This window comes from Mustela lutreola, chromosome X (assembly GCF_030435805.1).
Source record: "Mustela lutreola isolate mMusLut2 chromosome X, mMusLut2.pri, whole genome shotgun sequence".
Taxonomy (NCBI): domain Eukaryota; kingdom Metazoa; phylum Chordata; class Mammalia; order Carnivora; family Mustelidae; genus Mustela; species Mustela lutreola.
Genome location: NC_081308.1, coordinates 131,263,043 through 131,284,672, shown reverse-complemented (window position 1 = coordinate 131,284,672; position 21,630 = coordinate 131,263,043). Strand labels below are relative to the sequence as shown.

Genomic DNA, 21,630 nt, shown 5'->3' with positions numbered 1-21,630 from the left:
AAACATCATGTTGGGCCTTGCGGGGTGCCGGGTGCCAGGCCCTCTTTCACAGAGCATCGTATGTGTAAACTCAAGCCTCTCCTTGTCATCTCCGTTTTACATGTGGGGAAACTAAGGCACAGAGAAGTCAAATGGCCCCACAGCCTTCTTTTATTTTAGAGAGTTAGTCTCCAAAGTGATTCAGAATTCAACGAAATTTCTTTTTTTAAAAAAATTTATTTATTTGACAGACAGAGATCACAAGGAGGCAGAGAGACGGAAGAGGAAGCAGGCTCCCCGCTGAGCAGAGAGCCTGATCCCAGGGAGAGCCTCGATCCCAGGACCCTGAGATCACGACCTGAGCCGAAAGCAGAGGCTTTAACCCACTGAGCCACCCAGGCGCCCCCAGCCTTCTCCTGCTTGACTGCTTCTGGGCGAGTGCGTGTGGTCAGTGTGAGGAAAAAGGGGGAGCCCCAGGCCTTGGTTCCATTTCTTGACATTCTCTGGGAAATGGGAACCTGGAGGTCTTCCGCGGGCCAGAGCTGCAGCGTGCGGTCTGAGCCCCAGAAGGACCTCTCTGGAGTTTGGTGTGACAGATGGGGAGGGGCTGGTGGCAGGGACACAGGTCTGGGGAGGGCCGCATGGAGGGGAGAGGGCCTGTGCCCAGGGAGCTGAAGGGGGACTGGAAAGGTGGAGATCACTTGTCATGGGCTAAACGGAGGGCGAAGGGGGGAAGGAGTCAAACCCAGGAGTGAAATGGGCTTATTCACGAGATGAGATGGCGGAGCAGACAGGACTCAGCCCTTCCTGCTCCCAACTCGGTGGCGCGTGGCCACGGCAAGCATGTTCCCTCCCCTCCAGCTGAGTCCAGGCAGCCCTGCCTCCATCCCTGGCTTCTCAGGTGCGCAAGCCATGACGGGCGAAGTGTTTGGGAAATAACAAACGACCCACTTTGGTTGATGGGGGCTGTTGTGACCAGTGGCTAGAGCTTGGCCTGGAAAGGGAACTTTCTCAAGAGGGCGCTGGGGAGCCATTGGAGGGTGATGACAGGATTAGATTTTTCCTTTGAGAGGTTTCCAGGATTTTTCAACCCTATCTGGCCTTTTGTGATAAATGTACCAACCTCATCTCCAGATCTCATCTCCAGGCCCCATGGAGATTTGAAAAAATTTTTTTTAGAGGGAGACACAGAGTGCACACCTGCTTGCGTGCACGGGTGGGGGGGAGCGGCAAACGGAGGGGGCTGATGCGGGGCTCGATCCCACGACCTCCGGATCATGACGCAAGCCAAAATCAAGAATTGGATGCTCAACCGGCGGAGCCACCCGGGCACCCCTAGGCCCCATGGACTTGCTGATAGTTTCTGTCATTTTCAGGGGAGCCAAGCCTGCCACACATGATGCCCCAAGAAGAGGCCTGATGGCTCTTTCTCAATTTGTTCTTACAGTTCCTTTAACGATGGCTTTATGTATTTTTAAGTTGGGTTATTAAGTACAGATGAGTTTGGAGTTGCTACATATTACAGGAAGTGGAATATCTGATCAAAATCTGGCGGCATGCATTAGTAATACTGTAATGCTTTTGCCTTACGGTCTACTTTGCCTGATAACTCTCTTTTGGTTAATATTTTTTCCTTTTCCTTTCAGATTTAGAATTTGCTTTATTTTATGGAGATATAATTCACATGTTGTAAAATTCATCCTTTAAAATGTACAATGTATTGGTTTTTAGTATATTTACAAAAGTGTGCATCCTTCACTGCGATCTAATTCAAAAACATTTTCATCACCACCCCCCCAAATCATTACTGGCCACTCCCCATTTTCCCCAATGCCCCTACTCCCCCACCACTGATCTACATTCTGTCTCCATGGATTCGCTAGTCTGGTATTTCACATAAATGCAATCATACAACATGTGACCCTTTGTGTTTGGCTTCTTAGGTCTAGCACAGTGTTTTTGAGGTCTTCTGTGTTATAGCGTGTAATAGTACTTCGTTTCCTTTTTATAACTGAAGTATGTTCCCCCCGTGCGGGTAGACCACATTTTGTTAATCCATGTAGACATCTGTGTTGTTTCCACCTTTCGGCTACTGTGACTGATGCTGCCATGATCACTTTGATGCAGGTTTTTCTATTGACATATATTTTCAGTTATGTTATTTAGTAGAATTCACCTGTGAAGACTTCTGGGCTTGGAAATTCTTTGTGGGAACATTAATTAATTAATTTGTTATTTTATCTTTAAAAAGATTTTATTTACTTATTTGAGAGAGAGAGAGAGAGAGAGTGAGCAACAGCGGGGAAGGAGCAGAGGGAGAGGGAGAAGGCTCCGCACTGAGCAAGGAACCCGAGGCGGGGCTCAATCCGGGGACTCCAGGAACATGACCTGAGCTGAAGGTAGGCGCTTAGCCTTTTGAGCCACCCAGGTGTTCCCATTATTTTAATCCCAGTTTAGTTAACAGTGTTATATTAGTTTCAGGTGTACAATATAGCGATTCAACAGTTCCATAGGCCACCCAGTGCTCACCACAAGTGTACTTCTTAATCCCCCCACCTCCCCTCAGGTAACTGTCAGTTTGTTGATAGAGCCAGAAGTCTGTTTCCTGGTTTGTCTCTCTATTTTGTTTTGTTTTTGTTTCTTAAATTACATGTATGAGTGAAATTATAGGGTATTTGTCTTTCTCTGACTTATTTCACTCAGCACTATACCCTCTAGCTCCATCCACCTGGTTGCAAATGGCAAGATTTCATTCTTTTTCATGGCTGAGTAATATTCCATTGTCTATATACCACATTTTCTTTGTCCATTCATATATTGACCATTTCCATTAGTTGGCTATTGTAAATAATGCTGCTATAAAATAATAGGGGTGTATGTATTCCTTTGAATTAGTGTTTTTGTGTTTTGGGGTAAATACCCAGTAGTATGATTGCTGGGTCCTAGGGTAGCTCTATTTGTAACTTTTTGAGGGACCTCCATGCTGTTTTCCACAGTGGCTGCACCAGCTCGCATTCTCACCAACAGTGCAAGGGGGTTCCTTTATCTCCTTATCCTCACCAACACTTGTTTCTTGTATTGTTGATTTTAGCCATTCTGACAGGTGTGAGATGATACCTCATTGTAGTTTTGATTTGCACTTCCCTGATGATTAGCAGTGTTGAGCATCTTTTTATGTGTCTAATGGCCATCTGGATGCCTTCTTTGGAGAAATGTTTATTCATTTCTTCTGCTGTGGAACAATTTAAATTCCTAATTCAATTTATTTGCTTATTATAAACCTATTCAGATTTTTTATTTCTTTTAAGAGTCTCATGCTCTACCGACTGAGCTAGCCGGGCTTTTTATTTCTTTTAAAGTCAATTTTGGTTATTTGTTTCTTTATAAGAATTGTCCATTTCATCTGAATTGTCTAATTTGTTGCCATAAAGTTGTTGAAAACATTGCCTTAGAATCCTTCAAATTTCTGTAAGTCAGTATTGATGGCCCCCTTTTCATTCTTGATATTGGTAATTTTTCTTGATCAGTTAGGTAAGATCAGTTTAGTTGATCTTTTCTTTCTTTCTTTTTTTTTTTTTTTAAAAAGATTTTATTTATTTATTTGACAGAAATCACAAGTAAGCAGAGAGGCAGGCAGAGAGAGGAGGAAGCAGGCTCCCCGAGGAGCAGAGAGCCGGATGTGGGGCTCGATCCCAGGACCCTGGGACCCTGGGATCATGACCTGAGCCGAAGGTAGAGGCTTTAACCCACTGCCACCCAGGCGCCCCTAGTTGATCTTTTCAAAGAACAAACTTTTGTTTTCATCAGTTTTCTCTATTTTTCTTCTGTTCTCTGTGTCAATCATTTCTACACCAATCTTATGTTGGATTGCTTGGATTTAGTTTGCTTTTCTTTTTTTAGGTTATTAAGGTAGATCACTAGGCTGTTGACTTGAGACCCTTCCCTTTTTTGCTGGTTGAGGCATTTAAAGCTTTAAATTTCCTCATAAATACTGCTTTAGCTGCATCCCATAATTTTGATGTGTTGAATTTTCATTTTCATTCTGTTCAAAATATTTTATAATTTCCCTTGTAATTTTTTCCTTTGACTTGTGGGTTATTTAGAAGTGTTTTGTTCAATTTCCAAATATTTTTGAATTTCTTAGTTGCCTTTCTGTTTTTAATTTCTAATTTAATTCTGTTGTGGTCAGAGAACATATTTTGTATTATTTCAGTCCTTTTATATGTATTGAAACTTGTTTTATGGTCTAAGTTATAGTCTGTCCTAGAGAGTGTTCCATACATATTTGAAAAGAGTACTCTGCATTTGTTGAGTGGAATGTTCCAGAGATTTTAGTTAGGTCAGGTTTGTTGATAGTGTTGTTTAAAATTTCTGTATCGTGGGGTGCCTGGGTGACTCGGTTGGTTAAGTATCTTCTTTTGGCCGAGGTCATGGTCCCAGGGTCCCAGGATCAAACCCCATATTGGGAATCCCCACTCAGTGGGGGATCTGCTTCTCCTTCTTCCTCTGTCCCTCCTCCCTGCTTGTGTTTTTTTCTCTCTCTCTCTCAAATAAATAAATCTTTAAAAAAGTTTTCTATAGGGACGCCTGGGTGGCTCAGTAGGTTAAGTGGCTGCCTTCGGCTCAGGTCATGATCCCAGCATCCTGGGATCAAAGTCCCACATCGGGCTCATGCTCAACAGGAAGCCTGCTTCTCCCTCTGCCTCTGCCTGCCACTCTGCCTGTGTTCACTCTCTCTGACAAAAATAAATAAATAAATAAATAAAAAGTTTTCTACATTTTGCTGATGTTCTTTCTCGTTTTATCAACTATAGAAAAGTGGGGTTTTGAAATCTCCAACTGTCATAGTTGAATTGTCTCTTTCTCCTTTCTGTCCATTTTTACTTTATGTGTTGTTAGATATGTATATGCTTGTAACTGTTATATCGTCTATGTCTTCCTGATGAACTGAACTTTTTGTTATTATGAAATGTCCCTTTTGTCTATAACAATAGCTTTGGTCTGAAAGTCCACTTTATCTGATATTAATATAGCCACTCCAGCTCTCTTATGCTTACTATTTGCATGATATATTTTTTCTATCCTTTTAACTTAAATCTATTTTTGTCTTTGAATCTGAGATTTGTCTTCTTCTTTTTTAAAAAAGATTTTATTTATTTATTTGACAGAGAGAGAGAGATCACAAGCAGGCAGAGAAGGAGGCAGAGAGAGAGGGAGAAGCAGCCTCCATGCTGAGCAGAAAGCCCAATGTGGGGCTCCATCCCAGGACCCTGGGATCATGACCTGAGCCAAAGGCAGAGGCTTTAACCTACTGAGACATCCAGGTGCCCCAGATTTGTCTTCTTGAAACAATATATAGTTACTTGACTCTTGCTTTTTCGAATCTCTGATTATTTTTAAAGATTTTATTTATTTATTTGACAGACAGAGATCACAAGCAGGCAGAGAGGCAGGCAGAGAGAGAGAGAGGAGGAAGCAGGCTCCCTGCTGAGCAGAGAGCCCGATGCGGGACTCGATCCCAGGACCCTGAGATCATGACCTGAGCTGAAGGCTTAACCCACTGAGCCACCCAGGCGCCCTCGAATCTCTGATTTTTGATTGGGGTGTTTAGACAATGCACATTTAGTGTAATGATTGATGGAGTTGGGCTTACATTTGCTATTTTGCTATTTGTTTTCTGTATATCTCCATTCTTGTTTGTTCCTCTCTTCTTTGACTGCCTTCTCTTGTATTAAATATTTTTATTTACCATTTTATGTACCATTTTATTTTCTGTATTGATTTTTTGAACTATATATATATATTTAAAGATTTTTAAAAAAGATTTTATTTATCTATTTGACAGACAGAGACCACAAGTAGGCAGAGAGGCAGGCAGAGAGAGGAGGAAGCAGGCTCCCCGCTGAGCAGAGAGCCCAATGTGGGGCTCGATCCCAGGACCCTGGGATCACGACCCGAGTCAAAGGCAGAGGCTTTAACCCACTGAGCCACCCAGGCGCCCCAAACTATATATTTCTTGAATTACATTACAATATACATCTTAACTAATCACAATCCACTTCACATTAATACTCAATCTTGGTAAAATGTAGAGGCTTTGCTCCAATATAGCTGCATTCTTTCCCTCCTCTTTGGCACAGCTCATGTTATGTATGTATATATTACATACATATAGGTTGTAAAGCCAATAATACATTGTTGTAATTACTGCTTTCTTTATACAATCTTATGTCCTGTAAAGAAGATAAGAGAAGAAATGAGGAAAAACATATTGAGACTTTTATTTTAGCACACATATTAATCATTTTTTTCTGCTCTTCATTTCTTCCTTTGAATTCAAGTTACAAACTGGAGTCAGCCTAAGATTTCTTTTAGCATTTCCTGTAAAGAATTGTACTAGCAGTGAGTCTTCTCAGTCTTTGTATATCTGGGAATCTCTCTCTCTCTCTTTCTTAAATCTTCAACTTTTAATTTTTTAAAAGATTGTTTATTTATTTATTTATTTGACAGAGACAGTGAGAGAGGGAACACAGGCCGGGGAAGTGAGAGAGGGAGAAACAGGCTTCCTGCCGAGCAGGGAGCCTGGTGTGGTCCTTGATCCCAGGACCTTGGGATCACGACCTGAGCTGAAGGCAGGTGCTTAATGACTGAGCCACCCAGGCACCACAACTTTTAATTTTTTTAAAAAAGACTTTATTTTTAAGCAATCTCTATACCCAGTGGGGCTTGAACTCACAACTCTGAGGTTAAGAGTCGTATGCTCTACTGACTGAGCCAGCCAGGCACTTCATTTAACCATCAACTTTTAAAGGACAGTTTTGCTGGATATAGAATTTTTTTTTTTTTTTTAAATTGCTTTTTTTTTTTTTTTTTAAAGATTTTATTTATTTATTTGAGAGAGAGACAGTGAGAGAGAGCATGAACGAGGAGAAGGTCAGAGAGCGAAGCAGACTCCCCATGGAGCTGGGAGCCCGATGCGGGACTCGATCCCGGGACTCCAGGATCATGACCTGAGCCGAAGGCAGTCGTCCAACCAACTGAGCCACCCAGGCGTCCCTGGATATAGAATTTTTGACTGACAGTGTTTTTTCCCCAGTTCTTTGGTAATGTCATTTCACTATATTTTGGCCTCCACTCTTTCTGATCAGAAATTAACTGCTAATTTTGTTGTGGTTCCCTTCTGCATGGGTCATTTTTTTCTTATTGCTTTCAAAACAGATTATCTTTGGCTTGTACCTTTGACTATGAAGTGTCTATGACTAGCTCTATTTGCATTTATATTACTTGGGATTCTTTGCACTTCTTGGGTCTGATTAATGTTTCTCATAAAATTTTGGGCGTTTATGTCATTATTTCTTCAAATGTTTATTCTGTCCCTTTCTCTTCTCTTCTTCAAAGCATCTCATCTCACTCATTGTAGCATGCTTGTTGTTGTTCTATGGGTCTCTGAGGCTTAATCATTTTTCTCTCTGGTTTTCAGATTGGATTATTTATTTATTAAGATTTTATGTATTTATTTGAGAGAGAGAATGAGAGAGAGAGAGAACATGAGAAGAAGGAGGGTCAGAGGGAGAAGCAGACTCCCTGCCAAACAGGGAGCCCAATGCGGGACTCAATCCTGGGACTCCAGGATCATGACCTGAGCTGAAGGCGGTCATCTAACCAATTGAACCACCCAGGTTCCCAGGATAATTTATGTTGATCTATTTTTAAGTTCACTAATTCTTTTTTCCAACATCTTGAACCTACTCTTGAATACCTTTAGAGAAGTTTTCATTTCAGTTATTATACTCTTCAACTCCATGATTTCCATTAAGTTATTTTTATTATTACTTTTTATCACTTTAAAGTTTTTTTTTTTTTTTTTAATTTGAGAGAGAGAGAGAGAGAGAGAGCAGAAGCAGGGGGGAGAGAAGAAGAGAGAGAAGCAGACTCCTTACTGAGCAGGGAGCCCAGTGTGGGTCTCGATCCCAGGGCCCTGAGATCATGACCTGAGCCAAGGGCAGACGCTTAACCAAATAAGTCACTCAGGTGACCCTTTATTTAAATTTAAAAAAAAAAGGATTTATTTATTTTAGAGAAAGAGAGAGAGCGTACGCACAAACAGGGGGCAGAGCAGAGGCAGAGGGAGAGAGAGAACCCCGAAGCAGACTTTCCACTGAGCATGGAGCCCAATGCAGGGCTCCATCCCATGACGCTGAGATCATGACCTGAGCTGAAACCAAGAGTCAGACACTTAACCGACTGAGCCACCCAGACACCCCTCCATTTAGTTATTTAAAGAACTAATTTCTGTAATCTAATCAAGAGTGTCTTCTTGTTGATTCTTTGTTGTCCTACTTTCCTCTAACTATTTGAACAATGGTTTTCTTTAGTACTTTGAATATATTTATATTAACTGCTTTGAAGTGGTTTTTTTTTTTTTTTTTTTTTTAAGATTTTCAGGCGGGGGGTGGGGAAGCAGGCTCCCTGCTGAGCAGAGAGATGGATGCAGGGCTCGATCCCAGGACCCTGAGATCATGACCCGAGCTGAAGGCAGAGGCTTTAGCCCACTGAGCCACCCAGGATCCCCTGCTTTGAAGTTTTTATCTGCTAATTCTAACATCTGGGAACACTCATAGGTAGTTTCTATTGCCTGATTGTTTTCCTGAATGTGGATCATACTTTGCCATTTCTTCACATGTCTGTAAATTTTTCTGTTGAAAACTGAGCATTTGGGATGATGTTTTCCAGCAATGCTGAATTCCGATATTCCCTTTTCCTCCTGAGGTTGTCTTTGCTCTGTGTGTGTGTGTGTATGTGTATTGTCACTTGTCTGCTTCTTTGTTGTGTGGAATATGTCCCCTCCAGTGTGCAGTCACTATGTTTGTATTTATTTATTTATTTGAGCAGAGGAGGGGCAGAGGGAGAGGGAGAGAAGCAGACTCTTGGTTGAGCACAGAGCCAAGGTGGGGCTTGATCTCATGACCCTGAGATTGTTAACTTGAGTTGAAATCAAGGGTCGGAGACTTGTCCGACTGAGCTACCCAGGCACCACCCCCACTGCCTTCTTATGTAGGCTCCATGACCAGTGTGGAGCCCAACATGGAGCTTGAACTTAGCTACCCTGAGATCAAGATCTGAGCTGAGATCAAGTCAGATGCTTAACCAACTGGGCCACCCAGCTAGTAAGACTCGTGTGCACTGCCAATGGACGTGTGCCCGGGTAGGGAGCTCTTTGAGTGCTCAGGCTATTTGCAGGTCTGCCTTGTATTTTGTTTCCACTGGGTCCTTTTGAGTCTCCTATATACAGGCGTGTAGCCTCAAGATAGTCCAGGAGAGCATGACTAGTTTGAAACATCTCCATTTTCCGGTTAGCCAGGAATATGCTTGCCCCGACCACATTCCGAGTGTCAGTCTAGTAGAGTTGCATTGTTGGCGCTCCCTGGCTGGTTTGCCTCTGCGACGTCACTTCCACTGAGAATGTCGCTGGATGTAGGTATTATCCACCACTCCAAACTGAGTTAGCTTTCCTCAAACCTAGGCGGAGAAGGTGCTGGTCTCCGTGGTCTGCCTTGCCCTGGCCCATGCCAAAACAAGCCGGAAGGATGGGAACAAACTTAAGCCAGGATGCCACAGATTCCTGAAGTTTCGCTTCTTGGTTTATTTATATACCTTCGGTTGATTTCCAGATCTTCAAGATTGTTTTTGTCAATTTTGTACAACTTTATAGTATTTTTTCTTAAGTAAACTGTACTCCCAATGTGGGCCTCAAACTCATGACCCCAAGATTACAAAGTGCATGCTCTACCAAGTGAGCCAGCCAGGCGCCCCCTTGTAGCTGTTTTTGCTGTTGTTGTTGTTGGGGGATTATTTATTATATCCTCACTTGTCCTGCCCTTTCAATCTACTTTTTGGGCATGGGGTGAGGTCCTATTATTTAGGTGTGTCTCTTATAAATAAATGCCTTATAGCTGGATTTTCAAAAAGCCCCATCTTTAACTAGAGAATTTAGTCTATTTATTTTGCTTAAGTGGTGTTTGGATTAATTTCTAAACTCTTATTTTATACTTTCTACTTATTCCAATATTCGTTTCTTTATTTTCCTCCTTGACCTCTTTTGGACTGAGATAGTTCCTCAATATTTGGGACTTTTCCTGTACTTCTTTGGAAGTAGTACACTCTATGATATTCACTCTAGAAAATTTAGCATGCATATTTATCTTAACAAAGCTTAAAACTATTCAATACTGATAACGGCCATGAGGGAGTAGCAGGGTCCAGAATTTACCTTCATGCCCTATATCACTCGAAAACTTGGCAAAATATATGAATCAATTGTTTTCAGATGGGGGACGATAGTCCCTGAAGACCCTGGAACAAATTAAGTGAAGCTTCACCATCCAGGCTTTCTGACTCAAGTAGAAGAAACGTAAAACATAACTCGTAATGATAACCAAACAATCAGCCTATGAAAACAGACCCAGGAGAGTTCCGGCTTCTGGTCAGCTGCCATCAACAGGCAACAATCTTAGATCCATCAGAGAAGTGAGGTGACGGGGCAAACCACTGCTCCAAACACTGGACAGGGAGAGTTGGAGAATCACAGGTTAGCAGAACAGAGCTGGGTTGGGAAAACCTGAACTTTACTTGTAGTTCAGGGTGGACACGTCTGACATTTAAAAAAAAAAAAAAAAATCCAGGGAGGGATGGCGCTGATCTCAGGGAGGCCCCAACACTTTTAAGAATTTTATCTCCAGGAGCCCTTCCAGGTTTGTACAGTGAAGATTGGAGAAAGGTCTCACACTTCCGGTGGTGGGAGGGGAAAGTAGACATTTTGAAATACACCAGAGCGGTCTGGTCTTACAAGGCCTGCCCTCAGGGCAAGTTAGAGCAGCAGATCCTGAACTACTGGGGTTTTATCAGAGTCCAGCAGAGGGCAAATACCCAGGTATAGCCCCTTCTAGTCTTTCTAGCCCACCTACAGGCCTGTATTGAAAGGACACGTCTGCACAGAGAATTCATGCTTCTGCCACACTCTTGGGCAATCCTCCCTCTGGACCACTTCATTTAAAACTTTTAAAAAACGTATTTTAAAAACTTTGCTATTTTTATTGGGCTGTTCCAATCTAGTAAAATCTGTGTGCAAGCTAAGCCAAAGAAGCTTCTAGACAAATCCCGGAGCTGTGCTCCCAGTCGGACCATTGTCCCTTAGTTCCTCCAAGAAGAAAATCCTGGAGCATCCAGGGCTCGATGTCTTTATCTTTTCAATGAAAAATTTCACCTTGTGGCTATAAATTCTTGAGGGCCAAATTTCCCTTTTCCCCCCCACTTCTATCCAGATCCAAGATCAAAATAAGCAAGCATCCCCCCTCTTTTGGTGGGCCATTTTTTTTCTAAGTCACCAGTTGTATTGGTTTTCTGCTGCTGCTGCCACAATCTCAGTGGTTTAAAACAGCAACAGCATAGGCCTCGGGGGGGCTCAGTTGGCTGAGCAACTGCCTTTGGCCCAGGTCATGATCCCGGAGTCCTGGCATCTCTCTCTGGGAGAGATGAGAAGAGGCAGGAAGGAATGCAGGCAGCCTCTAGAAGCTGGGAAGGGCAGAACAACAGACTCGTCCGTGGAGTCTCCTCCTCTCTCTCTCCTGCATCCCCCTTTCCCTTGTAAAGATGCCTGGGACGATGCTCCGGCCCCCCCAGGTCATCCAGGACAGTCTCCCCATCTCAAGACCCTTGACTTAATCACGTCTGCGGTGTGCTTTTTTGCCACTTAAGGTAACATGTTCACAAGGGCCCAGATTTAGGATGTGGCCATCTTTGGGGGGCTGATATTCTGCCAACCATGCCCATCGAGAGCATTGCCCATCAAGAATGCTGGCCTCTCATGTGGGGGCCCAGGCAACATCGCCCAGCTCCCATGGGGGCATCTGGACAGCTGTAGGAAGGAGTTCAAGGAGGAGGGGTGGCCTGGGCTCCTGGTTCCCGGGTGCGGACGCCCCCTGGACAGACGCTAGCCCAGGGCCCATCTCCTCTGGACTCAAGGACCCTCACTGTGAGTGCGGAGCACTTGTTCCCACCCACCCTCCGGCTTCCCTTCCACCTCTTGCCGTGTCTCTGTGGTTGGAAATCATGGTTTTAAAGAATTGAGAGTGTGCGCGCGCACCAGTGGGTGGAGGGGCAGAGGGGGAGGGGCAGCAGACCCCCGCCCGCTGAGCATGGAGTCTGGCACAGGGGGGACCCTGAGATCTCGAGCGGCGCCAAAACCAAGAGCTGGACACTTAACCGACTACCAGGAGGAGCCTCATTTGTCACTTTGCAGTCCAAGGACCAAATTCCACGCCGCGTCAGCTGGAGAGCCATGAGCTTGGACGTGCAAGTCTGCCCCTCTCTCTCCCCCCTCCCGTCCTCCTGTGGCTCCCGTCAGCCCACCCTGAGGCTGGGCTCTGACGCCAGGCCAAGTCTTGGGGCTCGGCTGCCAAACCCTGGGGTCAGTGCTGGGTCCCTGCTCCCATGACGTCTCCACAGCACCACTCAGCATCATTGGGGTCTGTTGTTCGGTGTGTGGCCCAGGGTAGTGGCCCATGACTCAAGAGCCGACGCTCGGCTCTGTGGGAGGCTGGGCTGGCAGGCTGCGTGGGGCCCAGATGGGAAATCATGGCGAGGGCTGGTAGTGCGGGAGTCCCCCACCAGCCCCGTGGCAGGCAGCTCTGCGCACCCCGCCCCTCTCGGGAGGCCTCCCTCTCCACCTTCCCCCAAGCCCCCCAGGGTGCTCCGGAAACAGGTTCCTGTTCGTTCGCTATCTTACAGAAAGAGTTTATTCAGGAACAATTCAAGAAAGCAACCATGGTATGGATTCCCAAGCGTGAGATGGTCCCGCAGCATGGACTGGGGGCCCTGGGCTGGGTGTGTGAGCGCAGACTCATGCACACACGTGTGCATGCACACCACCCACCAGGGGTGTGCCCTGCAGTGAATGACTCTGTGTATGCAGCTTGGCCCCTTCCCCGCCCCACGGATCAACCAACCGTGGCTCTGCGGGACCAAACGCAGGCCTCCTCCTTCCCCTTCCCCACCCCCAGCTCTTGCCCTGAGACCCCCATCTCCTCTGGCGGCAGTGTGGCTGCCCTCGGTCACAAAGAGCCCCAGTGATCCCTGTTAAGACATCTGGGGGAAGAGGGAAAAAAAGCATCTTTTCAAACGTCAAGTGGATAAACAGGGCGCCAGATGTGTGGCCCGGAGCGGCTAGGCTGCTCCCCAGGCCACACCCGCCCCTGCAGCGCCGGCCTGCAAGGAGCTGTGGGCCCGGGAAAGGGGCCTCGGTGTGGATGCCCTGCAGCCAGGGCACCTCCGGGCCCATGTCCACGGGGAGGCCCTCAGCCCCAAGGGGCCTAAGGCCTTGGCAGAAAAGCAGGGAGGTGACCAGCTGGTGGTGAGCCCCTCCCCAGAAGCGGCCCTTTGGGGACAGGGGTGGGACTGTGAGCGGGTCTTCAGAGCAGGCACACACCCTTCTGCAGGGAACAGGTCCAGGGAGGCTCGAGGCCCAGGAATGGGCAGCCACCTGGATCTGTCCCTTGGAATGAGAGTTCCCCCCACCCCCACCCCCACCCCCAAACAAAAAAGTAACAGTCGCAGAAGAGGCAGGTTCTGGAGCGTGGTTCCGCCCGAAAGCGGCACGGGTCAGGCCCGTGGCCCTGGCCCAGCTTATAGGCACATTTAATAGGATTCCCGTGGATGTTTCAAGTGGGTAGGACAGGTCTCCCCCGCAGCCACTCTGGAGGGGCTCCTGGCTCTGGCCTCTTCCCAACAGCCCTCCCCTGAGGTATTGCGCTCCCCCCCACCCCCTCCTTGCTTCCGGCTGAGCCCCTCCCACCTCCCCCCCAAGCCCGTGGGTGGTCAGGGGCACCCACTGGGGGGTGGAGCGGGCCCCTATGTGGGGTCCAGCTCGAAGACCCCGTCGCTGGTAGGGGTGGTGAAGAAGGAGGGCGGGTCGGAGGCCGAGGCCTTGGGCCCCCCGCTGCTGCGCTCCCGGGCGCGCCGCTCCTCCAGCCGAAGGCTACGCTCGAAGTCCAGCAGCTGCCCCATGAAGTTGAAGTTGGGTGAGATGTTGGACTTCTTCCGCTTGACCAGGTCGTAGGCATCGTTGAGGGAGAGGTGGCGCTTCTGCATGAGGTAGGCCACGGTGACGGTGACAGAGCGGCTGACGCCCGCCAGGCAGTGAACGAGCACCCCGCAGTTCTGGGACAAGGCCTCATCTAGGTGGGGGCAGAGGGGGAGGCAGGGTGACAGGCGGGCCCGGCCCAGCCCTGCTCGTGGAACCAGGTGGCTCTGGCCACCTTTGGCCTGGGGGCCCTGTCCTGCCTGAGGAGCCCTTCGGCTCTTGATGGTGGCCTCTGGGAGCGGGTTCCAGCACCGCCCAGACCCCAGCAGTGCTGGTCCAGGCTTGGGCTCTGGGGATGGGGGCTAAGGCCAGGAGGAGCCGTCCTGAAGGAAGGGCGGAGCCCCCGGAACCAGGCCTGGGGTGGGGGGGCAGGGAGGGAGGAAGAAGAGGCAGAGCAGACTCACCGATGAACGCAATGGCCTCAGGAAAGAACTGGGACAAGTTCTGGCTCCAGTGGTCTGAGATGGGGATCTGCTTGTAGTGAAAGTCACCATTCTTCTCGAAGAGGTTCGGGAGGTTGGGGGTGACATTGAGAATGTAGCGGATGCCCAGCTGGGCCAGGCTCTCCACGTTGGCTGAATCCCGGGCGCTGCCCAGGTAGAGGTTGGGCAGGATCTGGACAGGGAAGGAGGTCAGCAGCCCTGCTGGGGGCGGTGTGGCCCCCTCCGAATCCAGGCCACAGCTCATGGCATCGCGGTCCGGCTCAGATTCAGCATCAGAGCAGTCAGAGCCCAGGCAGAGGCCACCCAGCCCCACCACTGGGCTGGGCCCTGGGGCTGTGCTGGGGCCACCTCGGCTGCTGAGGCTGGTCTCACACAGGTGGGGACACTCCGCCTGGAATCTGCTGAAGCCGCCTGGGAGAGGAGAAGGGGACAGTTCCCTGGGGAGCGGGCCACTGGGGTGGCCAAGCACCCCTGGTGGCGGGGGGCGGGATAGGGAAATAACCTCGGACAACTCCAACCCCCAAGGTGGCTTGCAGATGTTCCCAAAGGGAACTTGATTCCGCAGCCTGATCCCTGCTGGTGTCCCCGTGGGCTGCCCCATGGGCAGCCTGACCACCCTAGCTCGGCACTGGTGGCTGTTCCTCAGACAGCGACTACCCACTGGGCTGCTGGAGGTGGCAGCTTCTGGGCTTAGGCAGAGCTCCACCCCCCACCCCAAGGGGATTTTACAGCCTCAGGTCCTAGCTGAGGTGAGCACGAGGGCTCGTAGTCTAGATGGGTGGCCACCTCCTATCCAACACAACCAGGGGCACCCCAAGAGCTGGATCCTGGGAGAGAGTCCAAGGTTCTACCTGGATCCATTCAAAGTTCCAAGAAGGGAGCAACTCCTTTGTCTACAGATAACATCTATTCTCCTGGGCTGGGGGGTGGCGGCCTGGAGACCCAACACTTCAGAATGCAGCAAGGGACGACAGTCTGGGGACACACACCGCCCCCCTCCCCGCCATGGGAAGGTGTGGCGCTGGCTCTGTTGGTTCATGGGAACTCTGTTCCTACACTAGACCTTTGGGTGTGTGTTTGGCTCATCAAGGGACAAAGAGGCCTGTCTCAGTGCTGCCATGACTATGATGGGATGCATCTCTGCCGCCTTCTGCCTTCACTGCTTCTCTCTCTCTCGCTCGCTTTCCCCTTCCTGGTTCCGGAGCCTTTGCAGAGCGGCTGGCCTCCTGTGACCCCTGCCTCCTTTGTGGGTGAGCAGCTACAGGAGATGGTGACCTCAACCCAGGCGAGGAAATTGGGAGCCTGCCCTTGGTATTCCATTCTCGAGCATCCTCTAAGCCAAGGCTGGCCCGATTCTCCCCATTTTCCAGACTCAGAAACTGGGGCTCCCCAGGGTGAAGGGCTTGCCCAAGGTCGTGCTCAGGGGATGTGATGGCAACTCAACTTTCCAAGAAGTCTGGTCAACTAACCTGGGAATCCTCTGGGAAGGGTGGCCCTGCCCCTCCCCCACCCCCAGCGTCCCAGGGTCCTTCCCAGGCCGGGTGCCCGGTGCCCGCACCTACCCTGCAGGTAGTACGCTAGGTAGCCTTCCTCCCGCAGCTTCTGGAGCAGGGTGCCCAGCACCGAGTCGGCCTCCCACTCCTCGGCCTCCGCCTCCCCGCGCCGGTGGCGGCCCCCGCCCTGGTCGTACAGGAGCACCGGGGCGGGCGGGGGCGGCTGCAGCAGCGGCCCGGGCAGGAGCGCGCGCACCGACAGGCTCCCCCGCCGCAGGCGGCGCAGCAGCAGCGCGGGCAGGGCCACGCTCAGCGCCCCGCCGATGCGCGCCGACTCGTACAGCTCGCGGCTTCGGCAGTCCAGCAACAGCAGCCCGGGCCGTTGGGGCGACAGCTCCCGACGCAGCCACAGGCACGAGCGGCCCAGGCCCTCCATGGGCTCGCGGCTCCGGGCACGTCGGACCGCCGGCGCTGCGGAGAGAGGGCCGGCGCGCCGCGTGAGCCCGCGTTCTCCGCGCCCGGCCGCCGGGTGGGGGTGGGGGGGACGGAGCCGCGAAGCCCCGCCCGCATCCTTCAGACGGATGCCGGGGGTCCCGTAGAGACACCCCTCCACCGCCCGCAGCGAGGAGGCGCCTCTCTGCGCCTCGGGCCCCCCAAGGAAAACGCCCCAGGCAGCCACTCGGGCTCGCGGCGCTGCTGCCCGCTGCGGGAAGTGTGAGGGGTCCCCCAGAAGAGGAAGGCCCGGTGCCCAACGGGCCCTTTGAGAGTCGCGGGTCCTCTCCCGGGCCCTTCTGGGGCGGCCCAAGGGTTCGGTCACCTCCTTTCACACCCCCTTCCAGCGGGTCTCGCTGGGCCTGCCTGCGATCGCTCCCCAAGTTCGAGCCTCCGACTTTGGGGACGTGCGCGTGTGAGAGGCGGACCGGGGGAGTAGAGGTGGCGCCGAGGGGAAGGGCCTCGGCCGGCCTTCTCGGAGCTGCCCCAGCCCTGGTGGCCCCCGGGAGGGGAAAACAGGAGAGACACCTGGAGCGCGATCGGGCGGCGGGCGGCCGCGCGGGGACGTCCGAGCCAAGGCCAGCGCGCAAAGCCGGGCGCCGTCCCCCGGTAAGGGCGTCCCGGGGCCCGGTCTCCGGGGAAGACGGTGGGCTGGCAGGGCAGGCGCGCACGTGGAAGCCCCGAGTCCCGCGCCGCTCTCAAGCAGGCTGCTTCCTGGCAGCGGGACCCAGTTTCCACCTTGGAAGCCGCTGCCTTTGGACGTGGAATGGCCGTTTGGAGGGGCGGGGCAGTGGGGGCGGGCTCATGGGGGCCAGCGAGCCAACGGGTGCCAGCGAAGCGGTCGGGTGGGCCCCCAAGTGGCGCGCTGAGCTGGGGCTTCCACCCAAGCGGGACAGGGGCCGGGGCAGAGGCCAAGGGCAGGTCAGGGGCCCAGTAGGGGACCGGCCTCAGTTCTTCTGCCCCGCGCCAGTTGACCTCCGGAGGCAGGGGGAGGGGGTAGGGCTAAGTAAGAGCCCAGAGCCCCTGTCCCGGAAGCTGCCTCTAGCCCTACTCCCTCTCCAACTCCGACTCCAGTGACCCCATCTGTACAATGGGCTCATCAGAAGCACCTACCACCTTGGTTTTTTGCAGGATGCCACTGAAATCATGGAGGGGAGGAGGAAGCAAGACCAGAAACCCGCTGTTGTCTTCTGGCCCCGAACTCTGCCCAAGGGCAAGACGCGCAGATGACAGCTTCTGGGGAACCCCAGGGCTTCCCCCCTGCACAGGCGTCACCCAAGGCACCCAGGAGCTCTGAGCCTCCAGTCCTAAACTGGGGTGCTCTGCTCTTACCACACTTCTGTCCTGGGAATTATCCCCGGCGTCTCCCCCTGCCTCCTCCCTGGTCAAGAGCCAGGTACTTTGTACTTAAATTGATCTCTTACACCTCTGCTCCCCGCACTAGCTGAGGGCCTGCACTGGACAGCTCTTGACCAGGGTGTCGGCCCAGCTTCCAAAGCCCTCTCCCCCGGCTTCCAGGGAGGCCTGCCAGCCTCAACCACCCCCCAGCCCACTCTGCCCTGCACCAGACCTTTGTTCATCACAGGCCAGTGGCCTCTACGCCTTCCACGTACACCAGCTGGCAAACGCACAGGACGTCGGGGTCCCTGCTTTCTCCGTGCTCCCAGTTTAGCGGGATAGGTCAGTAATAAACAGAGAGACTGAGCAAGATAATGCTGGGTGTGATAAGTGTCCCTTCCCTGCTTAAAACCCATCGAAAGCAAACAGCAGAGTTGAAGGAAAATGTAGAGCAGATAAGATAAAACTCATACAAATGAATCAAGAGGTTAAGACTCTGATAAACAGGCAAGGAACCAGAAAGGAACCAGAAAAGACCGCTTGAGGGAAGAAATGCAACTGGTACCAGACCGTTGGGGAAAGGTTCAAGCTCAGGTATGGAATGTGGGTAAATTTAAGAAGCAAGGTGACCCTCCCCACCTGTTGCATTGGTAAAACGTTCTCAGAATGAGTACACCCAGTGCTGCCAAGGGTGCTGTGAAATCAGCCCGCTGCTCTGTTGCTGGGTGCCGGAGGATTCTCCATCGGTCAGGCCCTTCCGGAAATTAATCGGTCCTATGCGTCCAGAGCTGCGAAGGAATCTACACCCTCTGGCCACTTCTGGGAATCTAGCCCAGGAAACTAAGTAAAAGGAAAGCTGTATGACAAAACCACCAGAAGGTCAGTGTTCAGGATAATCAAGGTTAGTGCTACTGATGAAGACTCCTCTCCTGAACCACGGAGTAAAAAGAGAAAACGAAGGAAGGGATACTAGGGAGAGAACCAGGCCCTCCAAGTGGCCTCCAGCACCCCCCCTCCTTCCTTCCCTCCCTGGCCCGGGGGCTGCCAGCCTGGGACTCATCTTTAGCGACAGCCCACCGTGGCCTGGCCTCTGGTATGAGTCCCATTGGCTGCATCCAGGCGCCCCTGGGAGCTGCGCTGTGTCCTCCTGCCCCCAGCCCAGGCCTCCCTCCTCTGCCGCCTGTTCAGATTCTGCTCCTTTTCCAGGGGACCCCCCCCCCCGGGGGGGACCCCCGGTCCCCCCGCCCCCGCCAGCCTTCCTGTAGTCTCCTTCCTCTGCGCTCCAGGCCTCAGTTCCCTGAAGCCGCAGTGCCTAAGAACAGCAGTTTGGGGCTTCCGAGGTGCTCAGGCAGGCTTTTTGGAGAGGGGTCCCTGGAGGAGGCCAGGGGTGTCTGTCTGGGAAGGTGACAGGGGCAGGTAAGGCAACTTCGGCACGGATGAACAGAGAGGAAGCTCGCCTCCAAGAACTCCCCCCCACCCCAGTGGGGTTGTGCGGGAGCCTGCCGCTCCCGGCTCCTGAAGGGGCTGCCCTGCACCTTGCTCCCTCCGCCGGCAAGCCCACCTACCGGGGGAAACCGGTGTGGGGGGCAGTATGCAGTCTCGCAAATGAGTACTCGGTGCCCCGCGCCAGCAGCGCCCGCTGCGCCAGCAGCAGGACACACTGGAACCTGTTGCCACCTCCGCACTGCAGGGCTGAGCGCAGCCAAGCCCCCCGCCCCCAGCCGGGCCGGCCCGCACTTGGTCCCCTGCAGCGCCAGCTCTGGGCGCCACTCCCGGGGCGGGCTGGGTCGGGGGAGGTAGCGCTGCACGCCCAGGCCGGCGGGTGAAGCCAGCCCGCGCACTCGCCGCAGGGTGGGCGCTGAGCCTGCAGCTCCAGCGCCCCGCCAGGGGCCTCCGGCCTCCGCCCCGCCTGGCCAGTGCCCCTGGGAGGCCGCGGGGACACCGCAGCCCATAGACCCCACGCGCGCCGCATGCGCCCTCTGGTCACCGGAGCCTCCGGAGAGCGGCGCCCCGCCTCACCCTTCACCCCTCACCCCGAAATGCAGGGTTCCCTCCGGGCTGTCGCGGCCCAGTCACATGGCCAGGAGCACAACTCCCAGCGACAAATCTTTTCCACCAAATCCACTTTCCGCTGGGGATGGCTTTCTGCTTTTCCTGGTCGGTCTCCTCGCTGGACTGGGAGTTCCTCCAAGGCAGGAGCGGGTGTGCGCCCGGCCCCAAGCTGGCCCCAGCCCCCAGTGCAGGGCCTGGCAGACGCCGGGCGCTCGCGGAAGAAATGCTTGTTAACAAAGAAGTCATGAATGAATGAAACCAATTGTTGCATGAGGGAGCCCAGGAGGGTGCCAATCCCGCTTCTCCTCTCAGAGGGTCACACACATTCCCCCGCCCCACAGACACGCACAGCAACACCCCACACAGGCCTCCCCTCCTGGCACAAGCAGACGGGCACATGGACCCCAGCGGACTCCTGTCCTCGTGGAACTGACCTACTACGTGCGGGCCTGGCAACTGGCATTTCTCTGGACCCAGTTGGGCCCCCTAGCCCTTTCTCCCCTCCCCCACCCCACCCAAGCTCCACATCTAAGTACAGTACCTTGCACCCCAAGTGCCTTCTTTATCTCTTAGGGAAGAGGCCAAGCCTGTCGCTGGGGAGACTCAAGGTCCGTTGAGCGAGTCGCCCAGTGGGCCTCAGGTTGGTGAGCTCCTGCCACCCAAGGGAGGCCACCAGATGCTACAGCCTCTAGAGTCCAGGCTTCAAGTGTCAGGGGTGGTGGTGGGAGGGACTGGCGGATGTGCTTGGGGGCGTTGGGGGCTATTTGCAGTGGAGTTGGGGCAGGGTGCTGGAGGGTGTAAACCCAACAGGTGGGCATGGGTGTTGGGGTGTATGAGCGTGCATGCTGGGGATGCACGAGCTGTGTGCCTGGGTACTGGGCCAGGCTGTGGGGCGTGGGGAGTGTCAGCTGCTGGGGCAGGAGTTAGTTTTGGGGCTTCACTCAGGGGTAGGTGGATCGCAGTGTCTCCGGGCTGGGAACGTGGGTGGGGTGTCTGTAATGAGCACATGGGGAGTTGGAGACGGTGGTGGCACGGAGAGGGGAGCTATGTTAGTGCAGATACAGCAGGGATGTACCGTGTATGTGCGCGCGTCTGTGCGTGTGTGTGTGCGCGCGCGCGCGCGCGCGCGCCTGGGTGTGTACGGAGGCATGGCACGGTCTGGGATGGGTGCTCGCTTGAGTTGGGGCAGTGGTGGGTGCTGGGTTAGGGGCTGCTGCTGCGTACGCTGCAGGGACTCGGGTCTGCGGTGCGTGGTTTGTGCACGCGCATGCAAGTGGTAGGGGATATGCGTGGCAGAGGACAGGGAGGTGCACGGGCGGGATGCGGGGGGCGTGAGGTGGCAGGATCCAGTGGGTCTCGCAGGGGCGCGTGCGTCGGCCCTGCGGGGCGCGCGCTGCAAGACTTTGGGGTGCAGGATGGAGGAGCTCACGTCGGAGGGGGCGGCCAGGCTGGGTGGGGGTGGGGTGGGTGGGTGCCGGGGAGCCGCGTGCTCCGCTCACCTCCGCTCACCTCCGCTCACCCCCGATCCGCTCGGCTTCCTGCACTGGCTCCGCGCGTCGCAGCCGGGAAGTTTCTGAAGCCCAGGCGGCGGGAAGCGCCACCGCCGCTGCCGCCGAGCGCCACCGGAGCCTCAGGCGGCGGCCTCGCCTGAAGCCGAGGGGCCGCCGCCGCCGCCGCCACCGCCGCCGCCGCTGCG

The 21,630-nt window shown here is 52.8% G+C and overlaps 1 protein-coding gene across 4 annotated transcripts; it reads right to left on the bottom strand.

Annotated features, from left to right (window-relative positions):
* Positions 1-12,751: 12,751 nt before the first annotated feature.
* DUSP9 (dual specificity phosphatase 9) lies at positions 12,752-21,608 on the bottom strand. Of its 4 annotated transcripts, none has more exons than XM_059158179.1 (4): positions 21,434-21,608; positions 16,122-16,523; positions 14,521-14,970; positions 12,752-14,210 (listed from the first exon to the last, which is right to left on the bottom strand). In XM_059158179.1, exons 2-4 carry the CDS (start codon positions 16,486-16,488, stop codon positions 13,885-13,887), a joined length of 1,143 nt encoding a protein of 380 aa, XP_059014162.1. In that variant the 5' UTR covers positions 16,489-16,523; positions 21,434-21,608; the 3' UTR covers positions 12,752-13,884. The 4 variants fall into 4 exon arrangements, with proteins under 4 accessions (XP_059014162.1, XP_059014164.1, XP_059014163.1 ...); XM_059158181.1 differs by having other exon boundaries at positions 21,444-21,608; XM_059158180.1 differs by lacking the exon at positions 21,434-21,608 and adding an exon at positions 18,522-18,729.
* Positions 21,609-21,630: the final 22 nt, after the last annotated feature.

Coding starts and splice junctions, on each gene's coding strand:
- DUSP9 (XM_059158179.1), bottom strand. CDS start 16,488: ATGGAGGGCCTGGGCCGCTCGTGCCTGTGGCTGCGTCGGGAGCTGTCG. Junction 14,971..16,121: donor CCTAGCGTACTACCTGCAGG/GTAGGTGCGGGC, acceptor CTCCTCTCCCAG/GCGGCTTCAGCAGATTCCAG. Junction 14,211..14,520: donor TGAGGCCATTGCGTTCATCG/GTGAGTCTGCTC, acceptor GCCCCCACCTAG/ATGAGGCCTTGTCCCAGAAC.